Below are 12,531 nucleotides of genomic sequence, written 5' to 3' on the forward strand. Positions count from 1 at the left end.
TCGGGTCGTCACGCCAGGTCCTACAGGATGCATGCATTTGCCTTTCCTTATTGAAAAGAGGGCCGACTCCCTCCGAACGCAGGCTTTGAAGGGTCTTGATGTGCACATGCATCAGGCAAATTGAGCTTTACAGCTTGCCACAGACGTTACTAAATCCTGGAAAATGTAGTTAGGGGCTCAGACGCAGGGTATGCACAGCAATTTGCTCCCTGTCCACAAAATGACCTTTTTTGGGAGTGCCAAATGAATACGAATAGGCAGATGTAGGAGAAGCGGAGAGAAAAGAGTAATGGTCAGGACACAGAGGGATCAGTAAGGTTGACCTTATCATTTGAACAACGGCTGTAATGGTAAAAGAAAAGGCAGTGGGGGAGATAGAGAGACTGATAGGCCGGAGGAGGGCACACGTATTTTTATCTGGAGACACATTTGTAGCCCTCAGGACTGTCTCGCTCGCTTATATAATAACTGGGATATGTCATGTTCATGACTGGCTCAAAAAAAAAAAAAGGGAAATGTTTCAAGAGATGAAATGGAATATTCCAGGATCAATGCGAGTTAATCTCAATCAAAAACACTTGTAGCATAATATTAATTACCACAACTTTATTTTGACCTCTATTTATTGAAAAGAGTGGGGTTGGAGTGGGGTCACCTTTAACTCTTTCCCCGCCAGCGTTTTTGAAAAAAGTTGCCAGTCAACGCCGTCATTTTAGATCATTCAAAATGCATGTGAATCTGCAGTGGTCGAGTGAGACAGTGGTTACATGGTACAAGTCATAGCTATCTGAAAATTACGAGGCTAAAGTTGTAATTACTAAGTTCTACGATCACGTGAAAGGTAGAATAGTAATTAGGACATGACGTGAACGCACCTTATAAAGTAGCCTTGGCCACTCAATGGATAAAACTCTAGTTCTTATCCAGTACATGTCTAGAAGAAGTCCTGGCTAACGAGTTTTGCTCCGTCAAAGCGTTGGTTGGTTATTTCCCCCGCTCTAGCTAGAACATGTCAGCTTCACTAATGGATTTTTAAACAGCAACTGCATTTTTTTGTATTATATGTCTTATTGTGGTATTGTAATTTCAAGGAAGAAAAAATAATACAGACATAATTGAAATGTGGGACACAAGCTTACACCGCGGGACAAAGTTGGCTTGCCTTACCCTGATAATTCCGGGCCAAGAACGTTTTGTAATCGTGTCGAACCAAACTCTGGTTGAAATATAACTGGAACTGTTTGTCCTGACAGTGGAAAAGCAGCTGTTGTTTTTGTGGGAGAAATCCAACCATTTTAATAGTAATCCGCATTATCTGGAATTTTGCATGGAGGTGAAAGATTTTTCCACACAGATTTGAGCAATTTTACAACTTTGTTGCTATGGCATCTTAATGCCATAAACCATAAAATGATAACTTTAAAGCTCAAATAAAGCAAAACTTTTCATTGAAGAACAAATGTAAATGATTTAATAAACTTATAAGCACATTTCTTTTAATTACTCCAAAGATTGTCCCAATTCGCAATTTCGCATCCAATGTATGAGCCATTTTGTTTGGTTTTAAAGATAATTTTTATTTTATTTTGTGTGTGTGTGTGTGTGTGTTGAACATTAAGCCACAAATGCATTTAATTGAACTTAACTTTGATTGAACCCAGAATATTCCTTCAAACTCCCATTCCTTCAACAAGCCTGACCAAGTGTTACTGGTCTGGGGTCAGTGGCTGTGCTGGTCTCTAAATGGTTTTATGTTTGTTATGGTGCCGGGCTAAATGTTCCAAGACATACGGCCACAGCCGGGAGAACCGAAGCCAGAGTCAATAACAGTCCAGCAAGGCTATCAAACGCCACCTGATGCCTCCTTTAGGATAATTACTAGAATCAAACTCCCAGCCATTAGGACATTCAGTAGTTAACGGCTTACAATCAAGTAATTACAGAGATGGAACACTAATAGCCCAACACTAATTAATCACGGATGTGGTTAGGTCTCCATTCAGGTTTTTTTTTAATTATTATTATTATGTGAGAGGAAGATAATAAAGAATGCGGTCTATTTTACTGTGCCAAAGTCTTGAATCTTCAATAAAAAAGGAGGTTTAAAATATGGCCAATGTAAGGCAGGACAGAAAATTACAGCTTGAGGAAAAAATTAGGAAAATGTTCTTGGCAATCCATTAATTTAACAGGGGTTGAGAGAGAAAGAGGGAAGAAGAGACAAATGAGAGAGGACGGTGTGGTCTTAGACCTCTTAAAATACTATTTTAAGATTATCATAACAAAAAAGACAAATGTTCTAATGGAAGAAGGAGCAAGACTCTTTAAACGAGTGCAGTTGATGTGGGAGAAAAGCAAAACCTTATATCCACATGGCAGGAAAAAAAATCTGATTTGTCTTGTTTTCCATTATAATATATGAATATTGTTAAAATAATATAAACTTAGTTGAGGAAATTCTGAAAATGTATCTTAGAAGTAACTGTTTAAGATCATCCCCTTTTAAGAAACCTAAAAAATATATTATAATAATAATAATAACTATTAATATTATTAAAGATATTATTAAAGGGCATTGGAGATATTTATTTGCCCTTGCAGAGTTCTGAAAAAAAAAAGAGAAAAAAAACAACAACAAAAAAAGTTGTCATTTCTGTATAGAATAAATTACTAAAAAATGTTTTAATAAATTATGATAACCTGGTTAATCTGCAACCTAGGAACAAACATTTTTTAAACAGTGAGAAAAATATGGAAAATGCTGGGGAAATAAGAGAGAGATGTGGGCATAAAATTAATTTTTTTACTGATGCGTTTAAAAATGCCTATAAAAACACAGATTTCGAGTGAGCCATTCAGCACTACAGTCCCTTTAGCAGAATGAACTTGGAGTTTAATCAACATTAGATGTATTATTTTATTCCAGTAGTGCACCTGTCACTGAATAAAACTTGAATGTGATATAAAGACAACATTGTTTTTCATAAATCTCTGAGTGTTTTTTATTTGGTGGTGGTAAAGTGCCCAGAGCAAATCAATCTCTCAGCTGGCGCAGAAGTGCTGAAGTCAATCCGGTAGAGCTCTGACAGATTAAACAGCTTCTACAAGGGTCAATATTTCCAAAAAACAGAGAGTTTTTGTCCACATATCAGCTTCCAGGTGACGTACTGGGCCGAGAGCAAGCCTTTGGTGTTTGTCAGGGCATGTGCTGGTAAGAGTTGAAAGCTCCCACAGAGCGTGCTGTATTTAGCCTATAACAAGCCCTTCTCAAAGCCAGTCCCCGAGCTCAGTCCAGCACTCGTGCCAGTGCTCCAGCGTTCAACATCTGCTACACCAGAGCCAGACGAGCCAGCGGGCACCATGCCCTGCGTTTGTTCATTTCCCCTCTCTCTCTCTTTATCTTCCAATCGCAGGGGGAGAAGATGAAGATAGGAGACAGTGTTGTTCATGTTTGCTTTCGGGGCTCTTAGGCAAGTGTTTCCAGAGAAGCCTGTGATTCAGGGCTGTGTTCCAGTTGCATACTATCCACACTACATAGTACACAAAATTAGAAGTTGTGTCCAGAATCACAAAAAAAGTCACTTGTTGAGTCCCAATTCGCCTACTTATACTATGCACTAAAAGTATGTACTGTTTTTGAGAAGAAAAAGTACATACTTTTGAGTGTGAAGCAGAAGAGTATGCAAGCTTTGGGACATAATCGTGTCTTTAACTGACGCTATGTCGCTTAGTTACGTGCAACCTGTGTCACTGTTTAAACTGCCCTGTCAATCAACTTGCCACAGTTAAAATCCTCCACATTCAATTGAAATTAATGTCCCACCATTTTGGAGAGAAATGTAGTCGCAAGTTGATCTGCCATTCATTGGTCTTTCATTCGGAAAACTCTTCTCATGTTTCCATAATGATGCATTTAAAAGTTAATGAGTAAATATAATGTGGATGACATTTAATAAATATATCTTCGTCAGGTTAGATAGGCTACTGATTAATAATCATTCAAACCCCTTTATCTTAACCGCTCTGCTTAATCGTCGGTCTTTGTAGTTTTTTAACACTTTTTACTCGTGTTTGTAGTTCTAATCGAATCCTCGTCCACAGCGTAAAGAGTTTTTATGCACGGATCTGCACTTCGGATTCTAACCCGAAAAAGTAGACCATCTGGGTATCTTTGGAATATTCATTTTCAACATATTGTACATATTTCAAATACTATTTAGAACGGATAATATGTGAATTGGGACGCAGCAACTGTTTGGATTTCAATATGCAAAGTGCAAACACTTAAGAGTCTAATAATGATTGGATCATTATTGCAGTGATTATTATGTTTCTAGCATGTTATATGTTTGGCAACAGTTCTTCTAACCCTAATTGATGGAGTGTGTAGCTTTTCATTTCTTAGGGCGCTTTCACACCTGAGCGATTGTTTCGGAACCTGGTGCGTTCTCTCCATTGGTTCGGTTCGTTTAGGCATGTGTGAACACGGCGATCACACTCGGATCCGCACCAAAGCAATCGCTCTGAGATCGCCGTGTTCACACATGCTAGTTAGAAGAACCGTCTCAGACCGATTGCAAAGGAACTCTGGGACGGTTCGCTTGAGGTGTGGAAGCAATCCGACCCAATGGACCAACGAACCAAATTGCATTATAATTCATAACGGGAAATGTAGGAATAGCAGTAGTGATTCTGTGAGTGAGCACATTAGTTATCTCAGCTGAAAACCAAAAGAGCACATCTTCATCTTAAAATGTTGTGTAATTGCACTTCTCTGTACGAGAATGCTGTCTCGATGAAGCCTTGATTCCTGCTCTATCTGCATTATAACATTCGTATAGTGTTCGTGCGAGTCTTGACACCGTTAACCTCGAGACAGCACTGGGAGATCAAGAGAGACAGCTTTGCATTTGCTGCAATATTAATACGAATGTAGTATATAATTTAACAGCGGGAATGACGTCTACAGTACATTCGTATAGTGTTTGCATGTGTCTCGACAGTTACAAATAAAGCCACAATAAGCTCATGGAGTGAACTTGTCAATCATCTTGATGGATGACGCAGAGGAAACTCTGACCAATAAGAAGACAGTTGTACTCGCATGTGACTTGCACAAACACATTTCGGTACGCTTTGAAAGGTTGCCTTGTGAAAGCGAACCGAACCAAGAAGAAAATGCAACATCATTTCAGAACAAGACAAACGATGTATAGGTGTGAAGACGCACTTAAACAACATGTAGGAAGACACATCATGGCCATATTTCAGGATGAAAATGTTGACCAAAAATGTATGCACCTCTTGATGGGAATGAATATTGTGATGTTATTTCCATCAAGAGGTGAATACATTTTTGGTCAAGGTCTTGTGTTGAGAATGCAAGAGTCCAGCTCTCTGTGAAGTCTCCAGCACATCCCAAAGACTTTCAATGAATTTAAGCTCTGGATTGATGTGTGGAAGTGATTCTTCATGCTCCTCACAACCATTCTTTCACAGTTTGAGTCTGATGAATCTTGACATTGTCATCCTGGAATATGGCCATGATGTTCTTCCTACATGTTTAAGAAATGAAAATATACACTCAATTATGATTAGAAGAACTGTTGCCAAACATATAACATGCTAGAAACATCTGCAAAAATGATCCAATCATAGACTTTTAAGCATTTGCCTATTTAAATCCAAACAGCGACTTTTATTGGGCCGGACAGTGTATAAAGCTTCTGTTAAACAGTACGTCAAAGATGCCCTTGTGGTGGAGTATCAGACGTATTTTTGCACATTTATGCATGTTTTTCCAACTGATATTACCCACAATCCCTTGCACCAAAGAAGAGATTGTGACTCATTTTTGACGTTTTTAGGCCGAAGCCATCACAGTCATTTTTAAATGTCTGAAAGAGTGACTATGTTTCTTAACACACATAAGTACAATTTTAAAAAGTGCACGTTGTAATAATGTAAAACTGAGTTTTATTAAAGTATATTTTAAACCATTGTGTTTTAATAATCTTTTGTTGTGCCTTAAAGTAGTACATATTTTGATGTATTGACTAACACACTAAAGTGCTTGATTAAGTTTTACGTTGGAAAATGTATATATTTCAAATGTACCAAATTGCAACTTCATAAAATACAAATACATTCAAATACATGACCTACAAGTTTCAATATACATTTTATTTATGATATTACAAATAGAGATGTAACTGAAGTCCTACTCAAGTGGGTCAAGCAACACTCTTAATAAACTGTATTTAATATAAATGTACATTTTTCTGCAATTAAGTGTCTAAAAACATTACATTCAGTTCGCATTCATGTAAAGTATATTATTTCTGCAATAAAATGTGTTAAAGTGTACTTGTTTTTCACAAGGGCTAAGCTAACTAGGATGCATCCCGATACTGTGAGGACAGTCAGGCAACTTTTAAACCCGAATATTACAGTCCAAAAAGCCTACACACACACACACACACACGCACACTATGCTCTTAAGTAACACCCAAACGACATTCGACAGGCTCACAACTCCAGCTGAAAACTCCCTTTTCAAAGGCTAGCGTGGCGTTGGCCTCCCGACACACTGGATGTTTCACACCGCGCTGAAGCCCGGCCCATTTGTTGTCAGGATTTAATTGTGTCTTTACCGCTCTCTTCTCCTGCTGCGCCAACCTAATAGATGCGCATACGACAAGCCCGGTGACAAAGAAAGCTCGTTTTGCTCTTTCATTTAAACAAGCTGGAGCGTGTGATTACGACATCGCTAAAATGAGGACATGGTGACAAAGAGAGAGGAGGGAAAACAACATCAGAGGAAGAGAAAGTTTTCTGGCTTGACGTTTGAGAATTTTCTTTTCTAAAGCTGCCGCTAGTAGAGATCAGAAGCGCTGCTGCCTAAGCAGTAATAGATATTCCTCAGACATGTGTGTGTGTGTGTGTGAGCGCGTCTTGGTTTATGCATAAGTATGCGTGTGTTTGTGTCTGTTTGGGTGTGTTTGTCATATCTCTGATAGACATTTCTAGTTCTCCTGCGGTGTGAAATGCTGAGATGCAGCTGCCGTGCAGAACAAATGGGATTTGGACCCGTGTGTGAGTCTGTATACACACTTCCTGACAATGGCAGATAGAGTCCTTTGAAGTACTAAACTGCATTAGTTACACAATGCTAGGCACTACAGCAGAAAAGATACACCACCGTTCACACAGATATCATCAGCTATTAAAACAGCAGAAAATAGAGGCAACTTCAGAGGAAAACAAGCAAATAAATAAATTAAAAACACATATCGCATGTTATTTATTTTTTTCAAGGGCGTTTCAATAAATAAGATGAAAAGACATCTCAGGGGAGTGTATTGTTTGCATATGCATCTGGATACTGGCATCCAATTAATGACTTTGGTTATTATTCCAGTTTAAACTTATTGCGACGCGTGTTTATTAATGTGTTCCAACAGTTTGTTTAAACAATACGCCTGTGCACAAATCGAGGTCGATATAGAAAGGGTTTTCCACATCAGGTGTGGAAGAACTTGTCAGGCCTGAACCGCAGAAAACACCTTTAGGATGAACTTTACTCCAACATCTGGTGGACCATGAGGTCTTCTGAAGAGACTAGAATCAAATCCCTGTTGAAGCCAATGGCTCATGCATGTTTAAATGTGGGATCTCATTATATTGGCCATATAAGTCTTGTTATTGATAACTAAAACTATTACAGATAATTTACATTGATTAAAATAAATCTGAAAATAAAATAAATAGTTAAGTACTAAAATTACTAAAACTGAGACTGAAATAAAACAGAAATGCAAAACAGAAATGGAAAAAAATGAATAAGCATGGAAAAAATACATTACAAAATAATTAATAAATATTATAACAGTACGTAAAAAATAATATAGCATTGGTACACACTGCAAAACAAGTCTTACATTTTGTTTATCACTTTTTTAACTTTTCACCTGAAATTACCAACCAAAAATATTTGTAATTATTTTAATAAGGTATTAAGATTTATTTTCAGAGAATGTATATTTAACACTATTATATTACTAGTGTATTTTGAACTGGCATATTTGGATGGATAGATGGATAGATGTAGATGGATAGAAGTGGATGGATGATAGAAGTAGATGGATGGAAGTGGATGGATGGAAGTGGATGGATGGATGATAGAAGTAGATGGATGGATGGATGGATGTGGATGGATGGATGGATGGATGGATAGAAGTGGATGGATGGATGTGGATGGATGGAAGATGGATGGAAGATGGATGGATGGATGGATGGATGGGAGTAAGAAAAGACACTTGTGTATTGATGAAACAATTCATTAAAACAAGTCTTAGTATGTTATGCAGTGCTTCTTCTCAAGTAAACTGATCTGGTTTCATGGAATTAGTAGATATTCTAACCTAGAACAAATACTAAAAGATCAAAATGGAAGGAACAGAATCTTCAACCACAGAAAATCTGTAGATTTCCACAAAACTGGAACACATTAAATATTTTGGTTAATTTTGACGTTTAAATTCAATTAATTGGACCTTCATCAGACATAGCAGGATATTCCCATTAACCAGGTACATTTCCTCATAAGAAAGGCCGTTTACCTCGAAGCGCTGTGAATGATGTGTATGATGACCGTACCTTTCCTCAGCTGGACGTTGAACTTGCGGCCGATCTTTTTGGAGTATCCCACGGAGGAAGTGGCGCTGGTGGGCCTGGAGGTTGGGACTGGGCCTGTCGGGCTCACGCTGGAAGAGCTCGCTGTGTGTGGTAACGTGGGATAGCTCCGGGTCGAATCCGCTTTGGACATTCTCCGCGGGCTGTAGTCCACGCCTCCTCCCAACAGACTACCAGTACCAGAACCAGAACCAGTCTGAAGGCCCAGTTCATTCTGAGACAGCAGCTCGTACTGGGCTTTCTTCGCCGCTGGAACTACATGGAACAGGATGAATGGAGAACGCATTGCCTGTCTGAACAAATTCTGGGCCCTGAGGAAGAGAACAACACACACACACACACACACACACGTCTCAGTAAGGATGTATCTCTTTGTCGATTACAGAACAGGCTCATCCTAAGTACTGGGATTGTTAAAAGCAGAGCACATGGAGAGGTCGAAAGGTTGCCTTGCTTAATCGCTGGCTAATTGTACTAGTACAGTTGGAAACAAGGTTAATTCACATTATCTGCCATTTCCATAATCGCAAAGCCTTGGGGAGGAAGCAGGGAAACGTATTAGAGGCAGGAAAGCAGGATCTGTTTTCATAAGTGTGGCACATGGAGGACAATAACTGATCAGACGTACAAGACACGGGCAGATATAACCTGGATAAGTCAAAGAAATAAAGAAATAACAGATCATGTTATGATGGAGTGGCACTGAACTGATGCATATTATTTTTTATAAGATGTATTAAATTGCAATGAGTCACAGAATGAGGTTATTTTATTAAAGGAATAGTTCTCCGGAATTAAAAAAAAAAAAAAAAAATCACTCAAAAAAAGCAACATAAGAGTCATGAAATTAGTGCATATGCTATATGACTTATACAGTACCGTTCAAAAGTTTGGGGTTGGTAAGATTTTTTTTATGCTCACCAAGGATACATTGATTTTATTAGAAATACAGTAAAATTGTGAAATATTATTAGAATGTAAATCAGCTGTTTTCTATGTGAATATAAAGTAAAGTGTCATTTATTCCTGTGATCAAAGCTGTATTTTCAGCATCATTACTCCAGTCTTCAGTGTCACATGATCCTTCAGAAATCACTCTAATATGATGATTTGATGATCAAGAGACATTTATGATTATTATCAATGTCGTAAACAGTCGTGCTGCTTCATATTGTGATGAATAAAAAGTTCAAAAGAACAGCATTTATTTGAAAAATAATCTTTTGCAAATATGTAAAAGTCTTTACAGTCACTTTCGATCGTCTTTGAATCTTATATTTTACAAGCAAAAATTGTAAGCTACGGAAAATTGTCAGCAAATAATATTTAAAATGTCAGCCTGTTCTTCATATAAAGCAATCACATGACTTTAGAATACTTGAAATACAGTGCACAAGTCATACAGACCACTTTTATGTTGCTTTTTTGGTCAGATTTGGGAAATTTGAAGCTCCAGTGTCCATTTACTTTCCATTATATATAGAAGCACAGCTTGTGTTCACTGGAAAAAGAACGTCGAACGAGATTAAAACATTTATTTATTAATTTTTTTGGTGTAGGCTACGAACACCAAACAAATATAAGACAAGCACATCGATATCACAGGTTAATTTCACTATTTTGCATATAGATTGTTTGACACGGGAAACTCAAACTCAACGAGAAGCACACAAAATAGCAGAGGAATACGAGCTCAACAGCCGTGTGTGTTTCTGTTTACTCCTTTAACATAAGAACCATCGCAGCAAGTTATTTCCATCTCAATAAACTCTTCATTAGACCAATCTCTGCATCTAGAGAGCAAGTAGCGTCTCACTTTAGGGACACCCATCTATTTTTATGCAAATGTGTCCCGACCCGCCTCTAAAGCGAGCGGGGGGTGTGTGTGTGTGTGTGTGTGAGCAGACGAGCAGAGCTGTGACACGTGGCTAATCACCAAACTCACTCTGTCTGATTGAATAATAAATGACTCCATCAACGCATCATTACATTGAGTTAGATCAACCGCTGATAAATATTTACCCATGCAAACAATCCAATAAGATTAGAATATCGTTATGAATTATACCACATGGAGCACAATCAAGAGAGAGAGAGAGACAAAGCCAGATAAAGAGAATATTGTGATTCCAGCATCTGGCTGCTCATGTGTGAGAGAAACCGGCGACAGCGAAGATTAAAACGTTAGTCTCTTGCGGATCGACTTTACAAGTGCATGTACACGGAAGCATAAACCGCGAGTTTGTTTACGGATGACTACCGTATCGAACCGACGAGTCGAAAGCCCTGGGGAATGGCAGTGTACGAAGAACAAAAGGCTGCAATATCTTAACATGTATTACACTCACATTATCGACCTGATGTGTATGTAACACAGAAGGTTGTGTTTAATCCTTGAGAACTGGGTGACCCCGCTGGGTTTCAACGATATATACGGTCCTGACTGGATCTCATGCAAAAATATAGCCAAGCAATTAAAACATTATAATGCTTTGGGACACTGGGGAAATTAACTGGTGGTGTTGAGTTTGTGTAAGCGGACTGAATGATGTATGTAAATGAGTTTTAGATTAGATTATGAATTATCCCGCAGCTGTGCCCTTTCAGTGCCCTGTCGAACCCTGTCCAGTGCTCTCCTCTTTCAGTGCCCTGTGTCGAACCCTGTCGAGTGCTCTCCTCTTTCAGTGCCCTGTGTCGAACCCTGTCCAGTGTTCTCCTCTTTCAGTGCCCTGTCGAACCCTGTCCAGTGCTCTCCTCTTTCAGTCGAACCCTGTCCAGTGTTCTCCTCTTTCAGTGCCCTGTCGAACCCTGTCCAGTGCTCTCCTCTTTCAGTCGAACCCTGTCCAGTGTTCTCCTCTTTCAGTGCCCTGTCGAACCCTGTCCAGTGCTCTCCTCTTCCAGTGCCCTGTCGAACCCTATCCAGTGTTCTCCTCTTTCAGTGCCCTGTCGAACCCTGTCCAGTGTTCTCCTCTTCCAGTGCCCTGTCGAACCCTGTCCTGTGCTCTCCTCTTCCAGTGCCCTGTCGAACCCTGTCCAGTGCTCTCCTCTTTCAGTGCCCTGTCGAACCCTGTCCAGTGCTCTCCTCTTTCAGTGCCCTGTCGAACCCTGTCCTGTGCTCTCCTCTTCCAGTGCCCTGTCGAACCCTGTCCTGTGCTCTCCTCTTTCAGTGCCCTGTCGAACCCTGTCCAGTGCTCTCCTCTTCCAGTGCCCTGTCGAACCCTGTCCTGTGCTCTCCTCTTTCAGTGCCCTGTCGAACCCTGTCCAGTGCTCTCCTCTTCCAGTGCCCTGTCGAACCCTGTCCAGTGCTCTCCTCTTTCAGTGCCCTGTCGAACCCTATCCAGTGTTCTCCTCTTTCAGTGCCCTGTCGAACCCTGTCCAGTGTTCTTCTCTTTCAGTGCCCTGTCGAACCCTATCCAGTGCTCTCCTCTTCCAGTGCCCTGTCGAACCCTGTCCAGTGCTCTCCTCTTCCAGTGCCCTGTCGAACCCTATCCAGTGCTCTCCTCTTCCAGTGCCCTGTCGAACCCTGTCCTGTGCTCTCCTCTTCCAGTGCCCTGTCGAACCCTGTCCTGTGCTCTCCTCTTTCAGTGCCCTGTCGAACCCTGTCCAGTGCTCTCCTCTTCCAGTGCCCTGTCGAACCCTGTCCTGTGCTCTCCTCTTTCAGTGCCCTGTCGAACCCTGTCCAGTGTTCTTCTCTTTCAGTGCCCTGTCGAACCCTATCCAGTGTTCTCCTCTTTCAGTGCCCTGTCGAACCCTGTCCTGTGCTCTCCTCTTTCAGTGCCCTGTCGAACCCTATCCAGTGTTCTTCTCTTTCAGTGCCCTGTCGAACCCTATCCAGTG

General features: G+C 40.1%; 1 protein-coding gene across 8 annotated transcripts in view; it reads right to left on the minus strand.

The window, feature by feature from the left end:
- pard3aa (par-3 family cell polarity regulator alpha, a) overlaps window positions 1–12,531 on the minus strand; it is a 460,369-nt gene that overhangs the window by 217,681 nt on the left and 230,157 nt on the right. For all 8 annotated transcript variants that reach the window (XM_084102432.1, XM_084102429.1, XM_084102431.1 and 5 more), the window contains one exon: window positions 8,659–9,005. In XM_084102432.1, the coding sequence (XP_083958558.1) occupies window positions 8,659–9,005 (347 nt within the window). The remainder of the gene's footprint in view (window positions 1–8,658; window positions 9,006–12,531) is intronic.

Source organism: Abramis brama (assembly GCF_963993115.1).
Source record: "Abramis brama genome assembly, chromosome: 24".
NCBI lineage: Eukaryota > Metazoa > Chordata > Actinopteri > Cypriniformes > Leuciscidae > Abramis > Abramis brama.